At 47.4% G+C, this 25462-nt stretch overlaps 1 protein-coding gene across 8 annotated transcripts in view; it reads left to right on the forward strand.

Annotated features, from left to right (window-relative positions):
* SYNRG (synergin gamma) overlaps nt 1-25462 on the forward strand; it is a 515412-nt gene that overhangs the window by 238915 nt on the left and 251035 nt on the right. For all 8 annotated transcript variants that reach the window (XM_086954875.1, XM_086954876.1, XM_086954879.1 and 5 more), the window contains 2 exons: nt 409-669; nt 5557-5669. In XM_086954875.1, the coding sequence (XP_086811001.1) occupies nt 409-669; nt 5557-5669 (374 nt within the window). The remainder of the gene's footprint in view (nt 1-408; nt 670-5556; nt 5670-25462) is intronic.

A 25462-nucleotide genomic window follows, 5' to 3' on the forward strand; every position in this document is an offset into this window, starting at 1 on the left:
GAATAGAGTGTTGATTAAAAAAGTTTAAGAAAAAGTGACTATGCGTGGAGATCGCTGAACCACCTATTAGCACGGCGTAGCTATCAATGCTTTGCTTGCGTTTCAGTAGGCTGCCATTTAAATAATGATATGTGGCCTAATAACATTTTCAGTTGACAGTGAGGAGGTTGTCATTTATGTGGATTATGGAAAATATGTCTCTGGTCCCTATACAATATGTAAATATGAAATTTATACCACTGCATTGTTTGAAATAGAAGCACCCAAACATGTCAAATATGTACAGCTGGTGACTGAAACTCATGATCTGAGCATTTTGCAACATGACTGCGTGGTTGTTTTTATAAGTGCTATTAGAAATAATAATTGTGAGTGCTATGTTTGTCCTTTTTTAATGTCTACCACTAGAGAGGAGCAACTGCCATGAATCCTGACATTATCAATCAGTTACCAGCAGCACCTGTCCCTACGCTGGCTGGTTTTACAATGACCATGCAAACCCCACTTCACCAACAGCCATTGTTGTCCTCCGGACCAGCTACATCCAAGCCTTTTTCTGCTGCTCAGTCAGCCATGGGAATGAATGTTACAACTGCGTGTGGATCTTCGAACCAACATATACAACAGAAATCATCGGGGAGCTTCATGCCCTCTTTTCCTGTAAATCAGGTTGGTGCTCTTTTCCTAAACTGTGTTGCATGGTTCTGGGAGGCACATTGTGTTCAAAAGGTTCCTGAGCATGAATTAAGTTATTCTGGTCTTTTAGTGTTCTCAGATGTGGGCTTGAATGGAGGTCTGTGCACCTCCCTGGAGTAACTTGGCTGTCCTATCCATAATTCTTGCCAAATGTATTCAAATAAACATGTTAAGGTCTATGAAACTTTGCTAGCTCTCGAGTCTCTTATTAGTGTACAGATTGCACAATGCCACTTCCAATTTATAACAACAAATTAGCTAATGGGAAGTATGAAAAGATAGTCTGATCTTTTGACAGGAGCGTGGCACCCATGCCACTTCAAAGGCAGCCATGTTGTTATTGTTTAATTTTATAAGGCGCACAGCTACTCAGAGGTTATTAGTGATGTGATGTATAGACTAGTAAATATGAAGGAGATTGCCACTCCTCTCCAGGTTTTCCATTTGGGATGGGTGGATGGGGCTCGTGAAAGAGAAGCTGAGAGCATTAATAAAAAAACCTTCACGCTCTTTTCCTTTGCAAACTCATCAGTCAATCCTCCAATTTATGGTTTGTTTGAGATGGGGACGTGCATCCTCTCTGACCCTTAAGAACAACCCTAACTGCTGTCATTCCTTCACCTTGCTGTCCCAACGTTTATGCCTTTTAGATGCTTTCCTGGAATACCCATGGGGGTTAAAGTGGTAAGTGCTGCCTAGTTCCTCTGTCTTTTGCCTGCCACAGCAAATTAAAAAAAATTAAACTCCTACTGTCTCTCCCAACCGGAATGTGTAGGGAATTGAGTTGTGGGACCACACCCAGCAGGAAGATTCTAAAAGGGATACTGAATCCAGTCCTCACCCCTGCCATTTGTGGTCGACTTCAGTGGTGATTCCAACTCTATATGAATGAGCCAGACCTAGCAAAAATATTCACCCCACTCTGGGAGATGAAGATGTTATATCTCCATCTAGCAATGAGATTAGTTCCTCTGTCAAATTATTATACTCCTACTCTTACACCAGATAGGGCCCAATTGGAGTCTAACATCTAGAGAGACTGATTGCTGAAGAGGTAGTGCAGGTAGGGGATCAGCATCAAAGAGGAGCAAACAATTGGATGTTCGGTTAGAAGTAACATAGGAGACTTGTAAGAAGCATGGAGGAGGAGGAGGCAACCGGTCTAAAGGAGAAAAATGATATTGGGCCCCTGAGAAACATTTCTTTGTGTTTTAATAGGGAAACTGAACTTGTGAGCTTGACTGATCTTTATCAGAGCATTGTTCCAGATTTTAAATGAAGGAAACAATGTTGCCATTGAGGATGGCTTATGTGTACTGCATTTGGATTTGAGGCCAGGATTTGCTTATTTCCCAAAGATGTGGCCATTTTTTTAGTCTAGACATTTACTTGTTTTGTCTCTTTATGTGGTATTTCTATAGCCTGAACCTAGCCAAAAGACAGCAGGCCGATGTACATGGTCAAAGACCAGCATGAAGTCATCAAGTAATGGGAGAGGAAGCTGTGTTGTAGAGCGTTACTGCTTTGTGATGTAGAGCTCTTTAAAGAGGTGTGTGTGTGTAACTCTTTACTAAGATGTTACACTCCAGTGAGAGTGCACTCTCTTGATGGATACAGGGATTGTATTCTACATCTTTGGTGCATAGATGGAAGAAGGAGGGCTTTCTTGTTTTTTCTTTTTTACACTTGTTAGTCCGCAGTCTGATAGTGTTCTGGCTGTGGACGTGTTGAGAACCTCTGGAGATGGTGAACTCTTCTTCAAGATAAGAGAGGTTGCTGTTCATGATAGCTTTGTTAACAATGTAGCTAGTTTTGAAGATAGTGCAGGCTGGCAGTGGAAGCCAGTGAAATTCCATCAGGATGAGGTGGATGTGATCATATTTATCCAGACTCTGGCTGATATGGGCTGCAGTGTGTAGGACGCCACTAAGGGATTCTATTGTTGAGGGCATTACCACCATTCAGATGCAGGAGTATGAGTACTGAAATCGCTTTCTGCAAGAAATGGCCTGATGCTCTTTAAAGGAGAGCTGGTACCAGGCTATCTACATGTTTTTTGGCAGTTTGTTACTTAAGGGTGAGATTGGGCTCCAGGATGAGTCCAAGTGGCTTTGCATTCAGTGCAAGTTGAGATTTGAGGCTTTCGGGGTTCATGGATTTGAGCCAGGTGTATACTGTGCCTTGTTTGTTGTTTTGGGAAAATAACTGGAATTCTGTGTTGGTTGGGTTGAGCTTTAGGTTGGTGCTGGACATCCAGGGCTGGATGATGTGCAAGATGTATATGAGGCATTGGATGTCTAAAACAGAGGATACTTTCAAGTACATTTGTATCTCCTCGGCATATTGGTGAATCTTCATGCTGTTACCTGTGAAAAGGATTGTAGGTACAGGATCAACCCTCTAACTAATGGGAACCTGGGTATATAATTCATAAGCGCTACCACATACATGTAACATATATATAATAATCAAAAATATTATATAATAATGAGCACAAAATATTGATTTTTAGTTAACCTACAGCCACAATTAACTTCATTGGTAGTTCTATTGTGCATAAAGACATACACATAAGGTAATCCGCCCAAGATATAAAAAACACAACACAAACCAATAAGAAAAACTAAATATATGCAGAAGTAAAGTCATTTGTTTTTAAGGCAACAGACCCCCTCTTTAGAGTGATTAATGATATCAGCGGTTAACAGAAAGTAAAACGGTATGTCTGTTTATACTGTTGACTGCGTTTCAACCTACAACTGAATGTAGGGGTCTTATCAGGATGGAAAAAATTGTGATTTCCTAATGTTCATGTGCTAGAGAAATAGAACTTTAGCAGTGCTATGTGCTCATGTATCTCAGTGGCATGCCAAGGAACATGCCTGCGAAGTATGTCACGTAATAATGTACATGCAGGCACATCCACACCGAGAACCACTTGTGGGTTGCAGGTAAAACAAGGCGCAGTCGTTGGAGGGCTGTGGGAGCAGTAACCACTCCCAAAACAGGCCTTCGAGACCGCGCTCACAGCGTGCTGACAAGGCGTGGAGTGGCGCGTCCCGGGGAACAAGAAGTCTCCCCATTGGTCCCAGGACGAAGTAGTTCTCATTCACTGAGACCGAGGAGACGGGCTCCTTCATCCCCGGCCGTAGCCAAGTTGACTAAGTGTGCTTTACTGAGGCACAGGAACCATAGGGAGACTGATTACCTCTACCTTGGCCCTCCAAACACTGCGACTTGTTTGATCTGCAACCCATCAGTAGTACTCTGCATGGATGCACCTGTATGTACATTATTACGGGTCAGACTTCACAGGTATATTTCTTGGAATGTCCTTGAGATACATAAGCACATTGCATTGCTAATGCTTTATTTCTCCAGCATATGAACATTTAGAAGTCCTATTGTTTTCCATCCTGATGAGATCCCTACATCGAGCTGTGAGTCGAAACGTCGTCAACATTACAGACAAACTTGTTTACTTCCAGTTAATCACGGATACCATTAATCACTCTGAGGAGTTGTCTGTTGACTAAACAACTTTCTTTCCTTCTGTATATGTTTTTTTGTTTTTATTTGTGTTTATTTAACACTTAAGGCATATTACATTATAGGTATGTCTTTGTATACACACTAGAACTACCAATGACGTTAATTGGGGCTCTATGTTAACTACAAATCAATAGAAAAATTCCTTTTATCTTTTGTGTTCAATAATATTAATTATATTTGATTAATATATGGATGTTAAGTGTCTGTGGAAGTGCTGATTAAGTCTGAGGATTGTCCTTGTCACACACTTCTTGTTACCCTTTTCATACTTTTCAGTCCTTATTGAATATAATATTGCTATTGTGTGGTTGCTCATATGAAAAGCACCAAGACACTTCGTTTTAGATGACAAGACCTTATCAACCCCAGGATGACCTGGAGGTGCCCATGTGAACAAACTGGTGGTGGTAGGAAGAGAACCAATGAAGGACATTGCAGGCGAGTCCAATTTGAGGCTCCAGGGTGCGAATAGCGGTGGGATGGCTGACTGTGTGGAAGGCAGCTGAGCGGTCCAGCAGTATCAGAAGACCGGGGTCATCGTCCTCTTTTAAAAATTGAAGCAGAGTTGGTGTCCTCCATATGCTGGCAGATGTTCTATATTTTTTCACCAAGAAGAGGTTGATGACATTTCACTTTTCAGTGGAATGAGGACTAGGTAGGCCCATTGCGTGGTTGATGCAGTTCTTTTCCTCATAATTTTAATTCTGTATGTTGCCGATAACAGTACCTTTTAGCTGACTGGCAAAATGAGTAATATATTTAAATAGGAAAATGATTCATTTTCCCTTGCGACCATATTCTTTCAGAACTTGTAATCTAAATGCTTGTGTACTCCGAGTTACTAGATGTTATGCTTTGTTTTTGTAGGTGAAAAATCCAATGTTTTTCCCTGTCACCAAAATATATTGTTGTCGACCAAGTCTATTTGATTGCAGTGCCCTGGTATCACAAAAGTAACTTTCGTTGCCTCTGAAAATCACCTGTTGGGATGTTGCAAATGGAAATATGTTGAATTTCTGTATTTTCTCTATCTTGGGTTGGTGAACAGTGCTTGCATAGTCCAGTAGTCCTTTTCAGAAGCTATGGAGCAGAGTCATTGGTTTTGGGAACAGGGCAGTTAGTCCAGCTTCAAGTAATACAATTTATGGCACATCCACAAACTGTGGTGGCGCTCAGTGGGTAGCAGGGGTAAGATAAAGACTATTTCATTTTGATGAATATTGATCACTGAAATGAGATTCACTGTACTCTGGAATATACTCTTAGGCTGACAAAGTAAATTGGTATCATATTGTTTTCTCTCTGCAGACACTCAAGCCAGAAGAGGATGACTTTCAGGAGTTTCAGGACGCTTCAAAATCAGGATCCATAGATGACTCGTTCACGGACTTCCAAGCTGCTAATTCACAACTGCAGAGCAGGTAGAGTGATAGTATTACCATCTAAACAGAATGCTTGTTTGTTAATTGCTGTAAGCTGTTTGAATTTATTATCATGTATGTCTGCCTATTTTAGATTAGTCTTCATTGCTAGCATACACCTTTTGAAATGCACAAATTTCACCTCTGTGATAACTGGCAGATTTTTCACTAAAGTTGTCGTGATGCACAGAGTTTAGTGCCTTCTACGCATTGACTCGCTTCTACGCTTTAAAGCTCATGCAAGTCATACACTGCATCGAAGGGATATTAACTATTTGAATACTTCCTCCTCTCGATTTTGTGGATTCCTATACTAAATCTGATGGATGTGCTGTCGTGGCTTTCCAAATAGTATCTTTTTATTTATACCATTTTCTACTATTTTAGTGGCAATGTCCTTAACCGGGCTCTGCAATTGTTGTGAATAAATGTACAGCTGCTGTGTTCTGGTATTTATGTTGGATGATTTCAAAAGCTGTACTAGTCCAGTCAAGTCAGAAGAATTTATTGAGCACACATATCACCCGGGGGTCTCATGGCACTAGCGTAAACTCCAAGGGACTGGAGGTCAGATGTACCGTCCTTAAAGATGGTCAAATAGACGGGTTTTTAGTTCCCTACAGCAGTGGTTCCCAAACTTTTTCGACCCGCCGCTCCCATGACCAATTAGCCTCCAGGCACGGCTCCCCATTGCACTACTTTTTTTTTTGGCGTAGGGATGTAAGCCTGGTCTCTGTAGTCCTTCCATTTTAATCCCAGCCAAAACCAGCCAGGGACACCAGGGTGTCTCAGCGCACAGTTTAGGAACCACTGCTGTACCTGTTCCTCCACCATTTCAGATGAATATGTCCACTGGTTCCACTTTCCCTAGTCTTCCTATGCCTTTATTGTCCCTTTTTATTCACACTCATATCAACCCTCTCCCTCTTACAGTTCCTCAACGCTCTAGTAGCCTATCAAAACATAACTTTGTACACATCTTCATAGATATATTTTCAACCAATGTTGGGTGTCATTAGGCCAAAAATGCCATCCGTACCAGTAATACGGGAGGAACGCACACTGGGAAACAACTCGCGTATTAAGAGAGCTGGCATGTAGGCTAACAACTAACAGCTTGTCATCTCTGTTCTTTGTTTTATTTGTAAAAAAATATCTGGATTTTTAAAATGAATTATAGTAATGTACTTATTTTGTGTGAAAACAGTGTACTGCAAATGGGTGTGCCTCTTATTCACATGGGTAACGTTTCATTCCAGGCTCGTGTACAGGGGTGAGTTGCTCTTTCCGGTGAAATGTCGGGGTTTTTCTTTTAAAACCAAGAGAGCCAGCTTTGAGATACCATGTCAGATATATCTCCTGGCTGACCCTGGACCTCACTGGATGACCCCTGCAGAAAGGAGAAACTCCATGCTGTGATAACTGCCCACTTCTCTTACATTCTCAGTTCCTGAAATATTTCTCCTCCAAACCAGTTTTCTGCAAGCAAGAATTGACACGGAAAGGCAGGCTGGAAAAGCAATTTTTAAAAAACGTATGTTTACACTTCAAAGACTATCCCTTTACCCTGTTCTGCATCAGCTAAACATCATCTATTTCTCTGGCAGGGGTCACTGCAGGCTTTAAAATGAACTTTGGAAATACCCTCTTCGTTTTACTATACTGCTGGAATCAAAACATCTGCTCACTTTTGTTAAGCTAAATATCTGTAACAACTGCTTGCACTTGCCCCCCTATGAATTTAAATGAACCACAGCTCTTTAAATGTCAGGAGTTCCTCTTCCTCTCTGCCTCTTTTGGTTGCTGTTGTTGAAAGCTCCACGGTACTTGTAAAGCTGGCTCTGCGCCACTCCACAGGTCCAGGTGCTGCACAGATCGATGCTGTCACAGAAATAAAAGGATACACCTTCCAGATCCTGAAGTCTTCCGAAATAGTGCAAAAACCGTACACTTTGCATGTAAACATGAATGAGAACGGGCCCTCTGCTAGCCCATGGGTGTTTACAACGTGCGTGTCTTTTGAAGACACTGACAAGTAGGTTTTGTTTTCATCGTGATTTGATCATTCTCCATTCCAGTGCTTGCAGTGGAATCTGCGATTACAGCCAGTGAGAGAGAACATTGCCTTTACGGCTAACTCAGCAAGAAGATGCTGTAGTTAGCCTGCTATCCGATCCATGTGCGGATGGCACTTTCTTCCGGGGCTATGGGTGTTTTTATTCTGGGGGCGGCCTGTTGTGGTATGTGTCAGAGTGGGTTATATATTTTTCCAAACCACTTGCAGGCTTTAGCAGCAGAGAAGATTGCCTGCTTTAATGTCTCCTGCTCTCCGGACCGCGTCAGAAGTGCACTGTTTGGGAACCACTGCCCTACAGAATGACTTCTGGTTCACGATGGATAGGAGATGTGATGGAAGCTTGTTCCAGAAAGCAGGTGCAAGAAAAGAGAAAGCTCTACCCCCTTTCCTGGCAGTGCGGATTCTGCGAGGGGTAAGAAGAAATTTGGTACTTGACCTAAGCGTCCTGCTCGGTTGGTACCAGCTAAGTAGCTAGGCCCGGTACCAAACATGTTCTTGTGCACCAGATGTAGGATTTTGAAGCGGGTTCGCTTCCTAATAGGGAGCCAATGAAGAGTCTTTTGACTGGGTGCTGAAGGGGCTCCCGATGGAAGGTGTAGTAAAAGTCTGGCAGCTGTATTTTGCAAAACTTGAAGCTCAGAATAGACCTCCTCAGATTTACGGTGGTTAGCAGGACATTTCCATAGTTGATACGACTTCTGTTTAGGACTTGAAAAAATGCTTTCCTAGATTCAATAAGGAACCATTGAAAAATGTTGCGTAGATTACGCATGATGCCGATTGTGATTTATGTCGTTTTTGCACATATTGTTTTTTAGCTAATGAAGGTAGTTAACTTTGACTGGCATTGAAACTTTCCTACCTTTCTTGCTGTAGACATAGTCCCTTGCCACAGCGTGGAACCAATTGAAGATGGCGAGGGAGTGCCAGAGGAGGTTGGGGGGGGGGGGGGGGTGCAGGCTGAATGAAACAGAGGGCATTTGACGGAGGTAGAATGGGATGAGTCTGGAGTCAACATGGCAACAAATCCCTCTAGTGGTCCTGGACCTCATTAGGATGCGATTTATGCGACATGTTTCCTGGCGTGGTTTGCAGGGGGTTTAGGTGACCATGTGTGTATCTCATTGAATCCACGGCATGCCTGGCGGAGTGGGGGGTTTGCTTTGGGGTGTTTGAGGACAGGAGGGGGGGATGGGATTTAGGAGTTCTTATTTGAACCTCGCTATTTGGCTGTATTGGATGCAGAGAAATTATGCCCTGAGTCCTGTACTGGCCACCGGGAGGGAGGGGGGCCAGTTGACCCCTCACAGGGGCCTTTTGATGGACACCAGGTTGCGGCTGGATCTGTGAGGACTTTAGGAATACTAATGACTGTATTTGCAATGTATTTTGTCTTCCTAACGGCTTCTTTGCATTGCCCATGAGATTGTTCCTCTGTCCTTTTGTTATTTTCTTTGAAAATCAATACAAATCTGTTAAAAAAATAGTCCCTTGCTTCAGTGCAAGGTGTTCTATAGGCCAGGACCTATATGAAAACTTGTTTTTGGGAGTTTTCACGTATTTCAGACTCAGTTGCCCTGATCACTTCTTTGTTCAAACCCATCTGTTTGACAGTAGCTGATAGTTAAATTTACATTGATTCAACCTAGTTCAACAGGATCACTTTATTTGTCTTTGTATGTATGTATGTATGTTAGTTTGTAGAATGTGTGAGTGTAGATCTACAGGCTCTACATATTGCTATCTAGTGTTGGGCCCGGACGATTACAACTTGTTTATCTATCAATACGTTTGAGTCACAAGACCTATTGTGACTTCACCCTTGGTCTGCAATGCACCAGGACACAGTTTTAACCTCATTGTTTTCTTCTGCCATTTGGCTCGTACATTCCAGTATGCAACACCAATACTGACTTGTTACCTGTCAGTTTCTTCTGTGGCAGCTACTCCTACTTCTATCCCCGCAACCAGAAAAAATCAAAGTGCAAATTAAGAAGTTTTTCCTGCAACGCTCTAGATTTCTTAACTGTCGGACACAGGAAACCAATAGTTATCTCCCGTTGCACCATACCTGCCGAGGTCTGGCCTTCAACTGGCCTTGATCCATCTTGGGTTCTATTTTTCAGAAAGCACCAAGGGCATAGGTATAGATCATTCACAGGATGACTAAGCCTCCTGCAATGGCTGTTTTACCTTCTGCTGCAAGAAGACCCTCCACTGTCGGTTCACCACAAAATGCATCAGCAAGCTTCCCCTGAAACTCCCCACATCTTGCAACACGAAGACCTGCTCAGCGCAGAAAAAAGGGCATGTTATGTTAATGCATTAAGCGCACGAATACCCAGAGGCGTCTCAGCGTGAGGTCTGGAGTAGGCAGGTTCATGTAAGGCACAGGTCTCTATTAAACAGCCAGGTTTTTCAGGGCCTTCCTGAAAGCAAACAAGGTTGGAAGTGTTCTAATAAAGAAGGGAAGATAATTCCAGAGTTTAGTGGCTGCCACCCCAAAGCTTCTACCATTCCAGCTGAAAAATCTCAAATTATCTCCATGCTGGCCTATCTGACGTCCAGGCTTTTCAAGGAGGTGGTTCTTCTGTGATTCAAGGAGGTGAGAGTTCCCGAAAGCATGTTCACTGAGGCATCCGAGTAGAGACATCTTAAGGACTTTGGGGGCACCAGGCCAAACATCCCTGTTCAGAAAAACTGAGAATTGATTCTCCACTTTCAGCTCCTTTACCCCCTCAACGGCTTTGGTTACATCATTAACAACTCTGGCCAGCCCACATCTTTGCTCAACATTAGAGCAAACTGTTTCTCTCCAGCTGGCCGGCACCAGCGAAAACAAAAATTGTCAGTCTGAACCAGCATGTTGCATGTAGTGCAGTGGACTGTGTCTCCCTTTGAGCCGGTGCATACAGAGGGTGGTTCTTTGTTTGAAAAACCCTCCATTGCACTCCAGTTCCTGCTATGTGAGGAAAAGGGACTCTGTCACGTGGCAAAATCAGTGCCACCTGAAACAGCCGGGCCAGCAGCAGCTCAGTGTTGATGGTACAATCATGGAGGCAGTGTATAATGCGTACTGCACATTGACAAATGGCTGTCCTGCCACTAAATCGGAAAGACTAGTGATCTGACCAAACCTTCTACAGCCAGTCTGACATCACCATTCGGGTAGAAAGTGCTGCTGGGTCTTTTGTTAACTACACTGCATGTGCTGTGAGCGATAGATATTCAGAGTAATCGGTAGCAAGCTGTGATCACACCACCTAATCACAGAAGAACCAGACCATACCAATAATATTTGCTGCATAGTAATTGTCACATGCTGAAAAAAGACAAAGGCTAGTGCAGTCTTGCTGAGCCTGTACACTTTGAAAGGTTAGCTGAATCAATTCAGAATAAGATAGGTATTTTCTTTAAGTCTCTCTATCTCTCGGGCAGGGGCCGGACTGTCTGGACAGCCTGCGTTGGCATAAAATAAGAAAGTAAGTAAACAAACTGGTTATATTTTAACCGTAATCAAAAAAGGGGGGACTAGATGGGGCTTTTGGTAAGGTCTAGCATGCATGCCCGAATAGACCTAACGCAAATGGGGTATGCAGTTCCTCAGGGGGTCCCCATAAAGGTAAGTACAGAGAGGTAGGCAGTGCTACACTCCTTTAGGGACAACGTTGTCCCAAAGTGAGCTGGAGGGAGGGGAATACCTCCTCTCGGAACTAGGACCCTCACACAAACAGCCAGCTAGGTATCCTGCTTCATCATTCAATCAATCAATCAATCAATCAAAGCATTTGTATAGCGCACTACTCACCCGGAGGGTCTCAAGGCGCTTGTGGAGGGGGGGCCTGCTACTGCTCGAACAGCCAGGTCTTGAGTTGCTTCCTGAAGGCGGGGTGGTCTTGGGTCAGGCGGAGGTGGGTGGGGAGGGAGTTCCACGTCTTGGCGGCCAGGTAGGAGAAGGATCTTCCTCCCGTTGTGGCTCTTCGGATGCGGGGGACGGCGGCGAGGGCGTGGCTGGTCGATCGAAGCTGGCGGGTGGGAGTGTAGAAGTTGAGGCGGTCGTTGAGGTATCTTGGTCCTTGGTTGTGGAGAGCTTTATGTGCATGGGTGAGGAGTCTGAACGTGATTCTTTTGTTGACGCGGAGCCAGTGCAGGTTTCTTAGGTGTGCGGAGATGTGGCTGCGTCGGGGGATGAGTCGTGCTGAGGCGTTCTGAATCTGCTGAAGTCTTTTCTGGAGTTTGGCAGTGGTTCCGGCGTAGAGGGAGTTGCCGTAGTCCAGTCGGCTGGTGACGAGGGCCTGGGTGACCGTCTTCCTGGTTTCGGTGGGGATCCACCGGAAGATCTTCCGTAGCATGCATAGGATGTTGAAGCATGACGAGATGGCGGCGTTGTCTTGTCTGGTCATGGAGAGGGAGGAGTCCAGGATGAAGCCCAGGTTGCGTGCGTGGTCTATTGGTTTGGATGCGCTGCCCAGGGCAGGGGGCCACTAGGAGTCGTCCCAGGCGGATGGTGACGATCCCAGGATGAGGACTTCCGTCTTATCCGAATTCAGTTTCAGGCGGCTGTTCCTCATCCACTCGGCTACGTCTTTCATCCCTTCGTGAAGGTTGGTTCTGGCGGTGGCGGGGTCGTTGGTGAGGGAGAGGATCAACTGGGTGTCGTCGGCGTAGGAGATGATGTTGAGGTTGTGTTGGCGTGCCATGGCCGCAAGGGAGCTCATGTAGATGTTGAACAGCGTGGAGCTGAGTGAAGATCCTTGTGGTACGCCGCAGATGACTTCGGTGGCTTCTGATCTGAACGGGCGGAGGCGGACTCTCTGTGTCCTTCCGGCGAGGAAGGAGACGATCCATTCCAGTGCCTTCTCTTGGATTCCGACGTTGCTGAGGCGTTGCAATAGGGTGCGGTGGCAGACAGTGTCGAACGCCGCGGAGAGGTCCAGGAGGATGAGGGCCGCTGTTTCGCCGTTGTCGAGCAGGGCTCGGATGTCGTCAGTTGCTGCGATGAGGGCGGTCTCGGTACTGTGGTTCGCCCGGAAGCCGGACTGCGAGGGGTCGAGGGATCCATTCGTCTCGAGGAAGGCGGCCAGCTGTCTATTGACGGTCTTCTCGATGACTTTGGCAGGAAACGAGAGCAGCGAGATGGGGCGGTAGTTCTTGAGGTCGGTGGGGTCGGCTGAGGGTTTCTTTAGGAGGGCGCTGAGTTCGGCATGCTTCCAGCTCTCCGGGAAGGTTGCGGTGTCGAAGGAGGCGTTGATGATGTCTCGGAGATGGGGTGCGATGACTGAGTCTGCCTTGTTGAAGACGTGATGCGGGCAGGGGTTGGTTGGGGATCCGGAGTGGATGGAGTTCATCGTGCGTATGGTCTCTTCGGTGTTGATCGGGGTCCAGGCGCAGAGGGTGGTGGTGGGGGGCGCTGGTGCGGTCGTAGGGTGCGTCGGCTTTGTGCTGAAGCTGTTGTGTATGTCTGCGATCTTGTTGTGGAAGTACGAGGCGAGTGAGTTGCAAAGGTCTTGCGATGGGGTGATGTCGTTGTTTCCGGCGCTGAAGTTGGAGAGCTCTTTGACGATGTTGAAGAGTTCCTTGCTGTTGTGGGCGTTGTTGTCCAGTCGTTCCTTGAATGCTGTTTTCTTGGTGGTGTAGATCAGGTGGTGGTGTATTGAGTGGCGAGCTTGAGGGTGGTCATGTTGTCTGGTGTCGGGTCTCTGTGCCAGGCTTTCTCGAGGGCTCGGCATTACTTCTTGGAGCTCTTGAGTTCGTCGGTGAACCAGGAAGCTTTCTTGCTGCCGGGTCTGCTGGGAGGGGTCCTCAGTGGGGCGAGGTCGTCTGCGCAGTTTTTGATCCACCTCGAGAGGTTGATGGTTGGGGTTCGCTGAGGTGGCGGGAGGGTCATGGCTCAGGGATGCTGCGAGCTGGTCGCCTGTGATCTTGTTCCAGCTTCTGCGTGGAGCCTGTTGCTGGTGGTGGTGGATCGTGTTCCTTTTGAAGCTGAAGTGGACGCAGCTGTGGTCCGTCCAGTGGAGTCAGGTGGCGTGGCTGAAGGAGATGTCCTTGCTGGAGGAGAAGACTGGGTCAAGCGTGTGGCCGGCGTAGTGGGTGGGGGTGGTCACCAGCTGCTTGAGTCCGAGGTTGTCCAGCAGGGTGGTGGTGTTGCTGTCGTTGTTGTTCTCCAGGTGGAAGTTGAGGTCCCCCCTTTAGCACCCAAATTAACTATGGCCCAAAAAGATTTGGCATCCTTTGAGTGGAGCGCATATCTCAATTCCTCCCACCTTGCTTCCTCCCACTCTCTCTTGCCCCTGATGATCTCCTTTTTATACAGCAATCTAGTTGCCCTGATTTTTACATTATCTTTAGATTTGATTGCCGCAAAGAGATCCCTTTTTACTTTCTTACAGGTGCGATCAAACTAGGGGTGTGTCCTAAGCATGCACCGCTTATTTCCACTTGCAGGATAGAACACTTCCCCTAGCGTCACGGCTAACTGCCTGTGTATTTCTACGGCTTGCTGGGTCACCCATCTAGTTTATGCGAGGAATTGCGATCTGATATATTTTTGCAAGTCGGGTAGAGTCCACAAAATGGGGCCATTTAATCCTTCTCCTGTTTGTTACCATGAGAGATGGCATCACCATGGCAAGATTGGGGTCTGAGTTTGTTAGACCAAAAGACCCAGGCTTAAGGGTTAAAACCAAGTCATTATGATCACTGTCATGCCTTGGCACGACCCTGAATTCTTTCAGCCTATCCCAATGTTTTGCTTCCATCATGAGGTAATCAATGATGGAAGTTTGGTTTGCCCTATAAAACGTGGCTAGGCCTGGGGAGTCTGGATCCAATCTTCCATTGCACGCCCGCAGAGACATTGCAAGGGAGAGAGATTTTATTTGGAGCACCAGCGGGTCCATGCCCTGACCAGGGTGATCTTGGGGTCTGGTTGCGCCAGAGTGAGTCTACTTCGTCTTGTTCACACGACTCCAGACCGCCCAGAGGCTCAAACTGGCAATTGAAGTGTCACCACCTAGGATTATCGCAATTGAGGGGTCTAATGCCTGAATAAAGAGATCAAGCGCTTTAATTGTGTTTGATTCCCGCCCGTTCCTGACAGGCCTTGAGAAGATATTTATTATAGCTACTTGTTGTTTGTTTTGAGGTGTTAGTAAAACACACTGGATGTCTAGGGAATTTGTTTGCATTTGGGTGGCCTGGATACCCAGATGAGTGCCTATCCATATTGATAGCCTGCCCGAGGGGCGGCCCCTACCTGTAGAAACTGCCAGGATATCGTAAGTTGCAAAGGCCGGGCTAGTGCTTTCCTCTAGTGCCCAGGTCTCCTGCATCAGGCAGATATTGTGAGTGGCCATAAAGGAGGCCCACTCTGGTGTGAGCAGTTTGTTTTTTATCCCAGTTATATTCCAGGAAAGGAGTTTTAAACATCCTTGCACTGCCTTTTCAGAACCCTGTACGTACAGTTTCGCCCATCCCTCGTCAAAGAGTGGAATACTAAGTCCTCTCCGGTGGGGGGTAGGTGGGGCATTTTCCTCCAGAACCCGTTCTCTAATAGGCTCAGCATTAATGGTTTGTGGTGGGGAATTTCTCTTCAATGCGAGTCAAGCTACCTCCTCCAACACGCTAAACCTGTTCCAGTGGGGTTGCAGCGGGTGTATGGGATTATATGGAGGCGTGCCCTCCCCGGATGTTAGCCAGTGTTGCATTCTATTTGGTGGAGGATAATGGCCCCTATTAGGATTAGCCCTATTGGAGTAAGTTGGTCTCGAGTTGGGAGTAGGGTAGAAATATGACGGGTGTAGTGGGTGTATTACGGAATTTGACCTACAGAGTGGAGCATGACAAATGTGGTCCACAGCAGAGGTGTCCCTAAAGTTTATGATTACAACATATCCTGACACTGTTTTTTGTCCCCTCCCTATCCAATCTATTCTTCTAACTGCCAATATTTCTCCTGATACATTTGGGGGTAGGGGTCTATTTACATTTAACCATTGGAGGCACTTGTTTTTAGGTCTCGCCTGTCGATGCGCATGCGCATCGAGCAAGCGAGACTATGGGGGCTCATCGACTCTTTATCCAACTTGCAAGGAATCGTGGCGATTCCTTGCAGTGCCCGTGACTTTTAAGCTCAATGCGCATGCACATTGAGCTTAAAAGCGCGTGCACATGGCCCCAGCCGCCTGCCTTGCCTACTCTCCCGCCCCCTCACTTCTTGATTGCACGGCCGCTAGGCCGTGCCTCCCCTACTCCTCCTCCCCTCCCGTCTGTTCCCGCACTCCTCCCACACCCCCCTACTCCTCCTCCTACTCTCCTCCCCTCCCGTCTGTTCCCGCACTCCTCCCACACCCCCGCTCCGCCCCCTCACTCTCTCTGCCCGCCCGCTCTCCACTCCACGGCTTTCTTTCAGTTTGTTTACCTCCACGTTTGGATCTCCTCTGACTTCCAAGTAGATTTTGCAATAGCTGGCCCCTTGGAGGTTTTCTCTTGGAATTTTGAACCGAAGCAGCTTCCGTACCATAGACGTCCAATGCTTGGAACATTATTCATGCGTGCTGAAGGCAGATCTTCTTGGCGTGCTACCCTCTGGAATGCCCCCAAGTCATGCCTGGCAGGCAATGGTGCAAACAATCGGTATTTGGCACAGGGTGATTGAAGGTAAAAAGGGAAGCCCACGGAGATGCAGAGATGGCCCATGAAACTAAATACTTGATGCTTGCATGTCTCCTCTGCTGGGCCGCGCACACTGCAGCATCCTCATGCAGGCTACTCCAAGCCAAAGCCAGTCCGCCCCGCTGGGGGAAAACCAACCCCTCCAGGTGTGCTCTACGTGAACCGCTCCCTCTAGCCAGAGGGCTCCTTTTCAGCTGCTCAAGAGGTGGTTGGAAGAAGCCATTCTCTCCAAGGTAACCAATCTTTTTTGGGTGGGGTGGGGTGGGGTGGGGGTGTCAAAAGTGCTATTCTGTCACAATAACATTTTAGCATCATACCTTTTTGAATCTTATTTTTATTTTATTTTATTTTTTAAGAAACGGGTGAAGTAGCACAAGAGAACATGGCTCGGCTGCTTTTGATCGACGTGTTACTAAATGCGTCCTCGTGTTTCCTTGGCAGCTGCACGAGCGCGGCGTCGTCGCCTCTGCTGCCGCCCACTCTGTATCTGAGCCTGGGCGGGCTCCGCCGTCGCCTCTCCTTGGCCTTCTGCACTATAGAAACCATCTCCCGTAGAGGCCGTTTGTGATCTGGGCTCATTCCATCCTAGGAATGGCAGATACTTGCCCATTGGCTACTCTGCTTTCCTCTTAAACTTAGAACAGACTCTCCAATATACAGCTGACCCGTCTGATGGGGACCGAGAAGGCTTTATTTATTTTACATTTTTGTATATTTTAAATCCTGTCTCCCTGAGTTTACCGAACAGCAATATCCGTAAGGAACCAACCCCCATAGGAGGTTGACAGCCTAACCCTCACCCCCTCACTCTCACCCCACACCCTCACACCCTCACCCCCTCACCCCCCACCCTCACCCCCTCACCCCACCACCCTCACCCCCTCACCCCCCCACCCTCACCCCCTCACCCTCCACCCTCACTCACCCTCAACCCCTCACCCTCACCCTCAACCCTTCACCCTCAACCTCTCACTCACCCTCACTCACCCTCAACACCTCAGCCTCACCCTCACTCACCCTCACTCACCCTCAACCCCTCACCCTCACTCACCCTCACCCTCACTCACCCTCAACTCCTCACTCTCACTCACCCTCACTCACCCTCACCCACCCACACCCACCCTCACTCACCCTCACTCACCCTCAACCCCTCACCCTCACTCCCCCTCACCCTCACCCTCAAACCTTCACCCTCAACCCCTCACTCACCCTCACTCTCACTCACCCTCACTCAGCCTCAACTACTCCCCCTCACCCTCACTCGCCCTCAACCCCTCACCCTAACTCACCCTCACCCTCACTCACCCTCAACACCTCACTCACCCTCACTCACCCTCAACACCTCACCCTCAACCTCAACACCTCACTCACCCTCACCCTCACTCACCCTCAACACCTCACCCACTCACCCTCACTCACCCTCACCCACCTTCACTCACCCTCACCCACCTTCACTCTCACTCACCCTCAACCCCTCACCCTCACTCACCCACCCTCACCCTCACCCTCACCCTCACTCACCCTCAACCCCTTACCCTCACACAGTGCAATAGGTCTCAGACCATTTCAGTTAGAGCTTTTAGAAATGTTTATGGCTTTTTTTATTTGTAATTCTTTAGCATTGGCTACAGGAAACAAAAATGGTAAACATTTACAAAAAAAACCCATAAACAATTCTAAAAACACTAACTCTAATGGTGCGAGACCTATTGCATTTCCAATGCTTGTTTAAATCAGTCTCATTTTCTCTTTTCCCCTCACTAAGGACTGGAACTCCTGTGAGGGTTACCACATATGGTAGGGCTTCCGGGGGTAAGTTAATGGTTGGCAGCTGGAGAGGAGTAGCTTTGGATGGTACATTCCTGAACGTTGGTGTGCTAGTTCTACTCTCATTTTTACCCTCCTTAGGCTTCGATCTAATTTTATCAGTGTTGGCAGGTAGGTTTCCCCCTGCCTGGTGAGTTTGACCGTGTGTATTAATGCTAGGAGGTGGAGCATGTGCAGACTTGGGGATAATTAATGGGGTTGCTGCATTTTTAGACTGTATTAAGGGGTTATTAGGTGCGGCTACCCTGTCCCTAGGTGTGTTTTTCGGTGTATCACCACAGTCTGAGGGTGCTGAGTTACCCAAGGGATTAGCTGACTTTGTCGTCCCTACCCCCTTGTTGTTTAGGATAGTAACCAGTCTATCAAGCTTTGACACCAGGGGTTTAATATGGCTGACAATGGTCTGCTCCAAACATGCTTGTAAGTCAGCCATGATGTTAGTGACCCAGCACGGTATTCCTGATGTCTGATGCGACGTGTTAACAGTCGGGGTCACTAGATTGTGATTGGCCAAATTCTTTTTGCCCGATTTTTTTTTATTTTTTTATTTTTATTTTTTTATTTTTTTGGGAGGCTCTTTCTTTTTCCTAGGACGTGGTTTGCATACTATGGGAGTTTCCTTGGGAATAGGGGAAGTCAGAACAATACGTTGATCCTCAACATCTAAAGGGGTCTTTATAGGCGCCTGTGCGCAGGGCAATCCTACGTAGGACGATGTCGGGTAAGAGTTTAAATCCGGGCCATCGGTTACAATAACTGAACAGTCACCTCCCTGCTTTTGCAGACATAATGTGGGTGTAATTGATAGTCTTCTCTCGGTATTTTAGATTGCAGTAGCCACAACCCCAATTGTTTTTGCAGCATCTTATCAATTGCTGTTAAGCTGGGTAGAGGCTGTGGTACTGCCGCCTGCAGTCTGGTGTTTGGTCGTGTTGCTGGGGTTTTTGCTTTTTTGCCCAAGTTGCTCATTCTGTATGAATGGGTGGTGATGGGTGGAAACAATGAGCAGCTACAAGATCCCAATCACATTGGACTAACCCCTCAAAGTTATAGAATAAACTACTGTTATAGTATTTATATAGCCAGGGGGGTTGGGTCCAAGTAACAGAACCTTTTTAAAGGGGAACCTTTTCCTTGTTGGTCTCCTCGGCGGATGAAAGGGGGGTGGCCTGTCCCGTCCTCTGTCGTCCCCTGACGGCCACAGACGGCCTGCCCTTTGCCTGGTGCACGCCTGCGCGCGTCCCGCGGGGCTGGAAGTGTAGATTGCTTAGATCACCCCCGGTATCAAGGGGTAGGGTCCGCTTGTCTCGTGGGCTCCCTTGCGGCTCCTGGGTCCTGCTGCCGCAAAACGCTGCGTCTCCCGCGAAGCGGGAGGCGCGAGGTCAAAGATAATGCCCCCGGTAACAAGGGGGAGGGTCCGCTGGTCTCGTGGGCTCCCTTGCGGCTCCTGGGTCCTGCCGCCGCAAAACGCTGCGTCTCCCCAGCTGTTTATAATCTCCGTCCAGAGAGGGGCTAAGGAGTGTGAGTTTTTTTGCCAGTTGAGCTCGGAGGGGATCCTCAAGGTGTGATGAGAGCTTGGATCCGGTAGTTAGTTCAATAATTTCCATTTTAGTGGTGGGTACCAAGGTTAGCCAGTTGTTGGTTGATTGGCTAGGTGTGTTTATGTCTTCTTTGATGAGTAGCGGGTCTTCCTTTGAGGGACAAGAGTGGTCCATAAGTGCGAGCTCAATCTTTAATATTTTTTCGTTGAAGAAATTGGCAAATTTTTTACATAGGTCTTTGGAGGCCGGAATTGCAGAAGGTGATGGTTTGGATTTTTGCTGTCTGATAATGTTAAAGAGTTCTTTGGGGCGGTTTTTCGCATTATTTAGTGTGTCGCAAAAGGAGGATTTTTCATGTGAGATGTGCTTATTGTATTTCCTACGTTCCTTTTTGAGTAGCTCGAGGTGGGTTGTCGAGGGGTTGTTGTGCCAAAGTCTTTCAGCCGCTCTTAGTCGCCTTCTTTCCAGATTTAGTTAAGTGTTGAACCACGATCTCAATGGTAGGGTCTTGCTTTTTTTCTGTTTCAGGGGGCTATTTTGTCCAGCATGTCAGTCAGAGCCTCATTGTATTGAGGTAAGTTCTACTGTGGACGTTTCTCCTATGTCGGAGGGGAAGAGTGTACTCCATCTTTCTTCTAGTTCTTACAGGGGGAGGAGAGAGATATGTCTCGGGTTTCTTGTCCAGTGAAAGTGATCATTCACGCGAGGTGTTCGATGTGTTTTGATTGATTTGATTTGGAAGAGGATGAGATGGTCGCCTGACCAGTCGACAGGGAGGGTGTGGTCGATGGGGACTGTATCTTCATGGGCTATGATGGCATCCAGGATTAAGCTTTTGTCGTGGATTTGTTCAGTGAAGTGTTGGGTCAAGTTGTTATTGTGAAGGAGCTCATTTAAGGTTTGTATTTGAGAGTTGTTGGTCTCATTCCAGTGAAGATTTAGGTCTCCTAGTATTAGGTTGTTCGCGTTTGAGAGTGAGCAGTGTGAGATCAGGTCAGCCAACTGTTCACCGAATACGATATTGTTGCCTGGTGGGCAGTCGATGAGGTGACAGTGAAGCATTTTGTTATCCGATGTTTTGATAGTGGCTGTAAGGTACACCAGTTTGTGATATTTGCAGGAGTCGGTTTCTGTTATAGAGCTGTTCTTTTTATGTATGACTAGCTTACCCGTCGCGCATTGCTGCGATCTCAGCAGAAAGGAAACTTGTTATGATAACATTCAATTTACATTGTGTCATTTTTATTGAAACTTATTCATTTTAATATGGAAAACATTTTAAAGTGTTGTTCTAATTCTGTTTATTTATTAGAGTGCTTGTGGATACACGGTATTTTTTGTTTTTCCGTCTGGTGCGTACACGAATAAATCAGGTTTTCCGACGCTCGGGCTGGCCACATACAGTTGTCCATGTGAGAAGCACGGATTCTCCAAATCTAGTCCACACACTTGCAGCGATTGTCCTTGTGCTTTGTTGATGGTCATTGCAAAAGCGAGTCGTACCGTAAACTGTAAATGTTCAGTATTGGAAAGATTATCAGGGTCCTGGGCGGCCGGGCGGCCGATATTTAACACATTTTTCTTTCTTTTTTTGCCAGAAACCTTCGCAGGAGTGTACTCAACTTTTAACATATTTTTTTTTAATTTAAAAAAAAAAAAATTCCAGAAACCCTCGCAAGAGTGTACTCAACAACTTCCCAAAGTTTCATGGCGATCGGATGAATGGTGTGGTAATGCATAAAGGACAAACAGACCTACTTTCGTTTTTATATATAGATTGCGGTCCCTCCACCTCGCTGGTTGTTCTTGTCCTTGTTGATGATAGAGAACCCCGGGGGTACGAGCATATCGAAGATAGAGGAAGAGGATTCGTCCAACCATGTTTATGTGATGAACGTGATGTCTGTCATGTGTTAGGATGGTTTCTGCCAGTTCGGTTGCGTGTTTGTTCGCATATCTGCAGTTAATGAGCATGCAGTTAGCAACCTTCCTCATTTGGGGAAGCCCTAGGAATATTAGTGAGGTGCACTGGAGGTCTCGCTATTTTTGTAGTTGTAACTTCTCTACCAAATCCAGTGATTACTGGGATCACAGAACTGGGGGTGATTGTTGGCGCTGCTTTATAGGATTCGGCGAGATCTCTGTCTTTATTGGGAGTGCCAGAGATTGAGAGGGATGGGCCATGGGTGGAGGGGATGTTGCGGATGGATAAGATTTTGTTAATATTCTGTGTAACTATTTCTAGTTGGTATTCTAGTCGAGCCAGTCTTTGGTTTGTGCTCAGGGAGGGATGGGTGGAGGAGTTTGGTCTCTGTGTGACCATGGTCCGACCATTTGTGGTTGGGGGATGTTTTGTTGTGTTCGGTAGTGATAGCATATCTGTATGGGTGCTGTTCCCTGTGTTTCCGGTATCTGTATGGTATATGGAGGTAATTACAGGTATCTGTTGTGGTGGAGTGTTTCGGAGATTGTGCGGTGAGTTCGCTGGGTTTACTGCAGGAGGGGAGTTCGGGGTTATCATCAGCGGGTTGATTTCATTAGTTACTAGTTGGGGTTGAAGGGAGAGTGGGACACTGGAGGGGGTCTGATGTGTGTCATCGTGGGTGGGCCTTGTGTTGTGTGCGTGTATAAACGGGATGAATATTGCGGGCTCAGGGAGTCTTTGACTGGGATAGTGGGGCTGGGGGGGCAGTAGATTGGCGGTGGGATTGAGTGGGTGGATAGGTAAGATGGTTTTCCCCGTATGTATGGCTTGAGGATAGGGTTTCATTCGCGTTAGACTGGGATAGAAGGGTGAGGGCAAGACGTAGCGTTTGGAAGAGTGAGTCGAAAGCTTCCAGGTTGTCATTGTTGGCTTGGATCAGGATTGTGCCATTGCTGTATATGGTCGCAAAGGTGTTTTGCCTTTGCACAGGATCCCTGGAAACAGCAGACCGACCGGTAGGCTGGGGCCAGGTCAGTTCTTCTCTGCTGTGAGTCTTCTTTCGTCTTTCTTAGTAGGTTGAGGGAATCTTCCTTTTTGGTTTAGGGCTGCCCCTAAATACTGTATTTAGGGGGCATTTTGGGGGTCTCATGTTCAGTATCCAATGGAGTACTGACCTTAGGGTGACTACACCCTTGGTGTGCTCACCCCACGTGGGGAAGTTGGCATAATCTGTAACACTGATTGGAGAGTGCTTCCCATATGCACAATGGCGGGCACTGAAGAGTGGGCTTCACCTCGCCTCCCCACCTGAGGGGTGGGCATACCTTCTGGGCTGTTCTAATTTTTCCCTTCTATCTTCCAGCCTAAACTAACTCCGCTACCGTTGCCTAGCGGATCACAAGTGGTGGTTACATTTGAAGTTGGCAGAGGTCCTCTTCCACCACTGGAGAGAGCACTGGCTGGATATTTTCACCACTGGAATGAACTCTCAGTATCCAAGCTTCTGCACGTTGGAGTCCCCAAGGCAGTCCTCCTTTGGAGATACTTTCTGCCAGAGTGCTGAAAAAGATCAAAAGTCACTGGGCACAAGTCAACTTAGTGACTAGACTGGTTGAGGAGTGTGGTATCCAGAACTTCAGGCCATGGGCACACTCTGATTTGGCTGCCCCTTCGGGCGTACCTGCTGTCATACTCCTCCTGCTCCTCGATGCATGGAGAGTGAGTGGTAACAGTTGAGGGCTTTTGATCCTCCACATTAGGGGTTAATGTCATCCTAGCATCCAGGTGATATAGCAAATTGGCTTACATAAGACGCTCGGAGAGTTCTGTGGTCTGGTGTTCTTCCGGTGACATTCAACCCCTGAATACACAATTATTGGATGTTCTTCTTTTTTGTTTATCGTTTGTCTTTAGTCCAGCAAGGTCTTGCTTTAACAGTTATGGGCTATCTTTCTCTTATCGGGTCACCATCCCTCTTCTAGTCTTCTGTGGTAGTGAGCTGTTTTTTTTAAAGGTCTGGCCCACATTGTTGCTGTAGGACTTTAACTTGGTTAGTACCTACCTGATGTGAACACCATTTGAACCAATGCACAGTTTTCCCTTTCCTCTACTAACTATCAATAATGTATTCCTCTGGGGAGGAGCTTCGCGGGCAAGTAAGATGGCCGCGTAAGCTCGGAGCTCCGGAGACCCTCCGCATAAATCCTGACTGAAATCCTGATCCTCAGCGGTGGAATATTGTTGGTGAACGGTTGTTGAGACGGGACCCGCTGTCCGATTCAAAATCCGACACTCCTGGACGGAGTTACATCGTGCTGAAGATCTGTGCCAGGGACGGGCTATTGTTTCTGTGGTGGCTGACGACGACAACACCGTACCGCATGAACGAAATGCTGTGTGAGTGACTGCTACGCTGGCCCTACGGAGCACGCGAAGTTGCGGAGTGATCTGTCGCTGGCTGCTACACTTTGCGATTGCTTTGCATAGCCGGAGTGGCCTTGGTGTACCACCCTTTGTTCAGTTCCCCGGCTCCATCATGGCGGGCAGGGGCGAGCCAGACAGGACGGCGAATCGAGTTAGTAGGAAGACTACTCATTCCCAGTCGAATAAGATTGATCGCTACGCCCAACAAAGGAATTCACCGGGTGCGGCTGCCCGGCCAAAAGACTCATCGGGAGGGATCCCCAGACACGTCGGATCCGACACTTCGGGATGTTATGGGCACCATAGCTGGCATCAAGACGGTGATGCACAAACAGCAGGAGGTCTTGGCACATAAAGTTGACACTCTGGCGATCGAAATTAACCTGATTAGAGCTGATCTGGGCAAGACTAACGACAGGGTTAAATCGCTGGACATCAAAACTGCGAGCCTCACAACTGATGTCTCGGACCTGCAGACGGAGGTCCGGGACTTGAGGTCGGCCAACAAACTCTTCTCGAGGCGCCTGGAAGATTTTGACGGACGTGCCAGGTGGCAGAACGTTCGAATCATCGGTGTACCGCAAGGGGCAGAGGAATCGGCCACTGATCTCTTCGTAGGAAGACTTGGTACAAACTCATCTGGCCCCTGCGGGCCTCAGCCGTTTCTTTTCAGTTGAGCGGGCCCATAGAATGCCGGGGGGACTGCCCAAACTGGGCACCACGCCGAGACCCATTATAGCACGGCTGTTCAACTTCAGAGATCAGGACGTTATCCTGCAAGCCTCGAGACGGAATGGGCCCCTCAAGTTTCAGAATGCGGACATCAACTTTTACCCGGACTTCACTCGGGCGGTTCAGCGGCAGCGTCAAAGTTTCGCGGGAGTGAAGAGGCGTCTTAGAGACCTTGGGATGAAGTACTTAATGATGTTCCCTGCGAAACTACGCATCGAACATGACGGCCGTGCTGTATTTTTTGACCTGCCTGAAGTGGTGAGCGAATGGTTGGACACTTTGCCGCACAGACATGAAGAACGAGAGGAACACTCGGAGTGCGCCTCAGGAGGCCCTGAGCAACAAGAGTAGAACTCACTTTCATAACTTTGTCGGACGGTGGCCCTGTTGGCAACGGCCAATGTCATATTGCTGCACTTTACGATGTATATCCTTCCTCTCGTTATGGAGGGTGGCAGGGGGGCCTGTGTGATCTCCTTTCTCCTCTAGGGTCTTTTTGTAGCGTAGTTAATGGGGCGACAGGCACACTGCTGGTTGGGGGGGCTTCTTAGTCTGATGCAGGGGTGCAGGGTGGGGGGAGGTTTGACTGTTGGTT

The sequence above is a fragment of the Lissotriton vulgaris genome, chromosome 2_1, assembly GCF_964263255.1.
Source record: "Lissotriton vulgaris chromosome 2_1, aLisVul1.2, whole genome shotgun sequence".
NCBI classification, from domain to species: Eukaryota; Metazoa; Chordata; class Amphibia; order Caudata; family Salamandridae; genus Lissotriton; species Lissotriton vulgaris.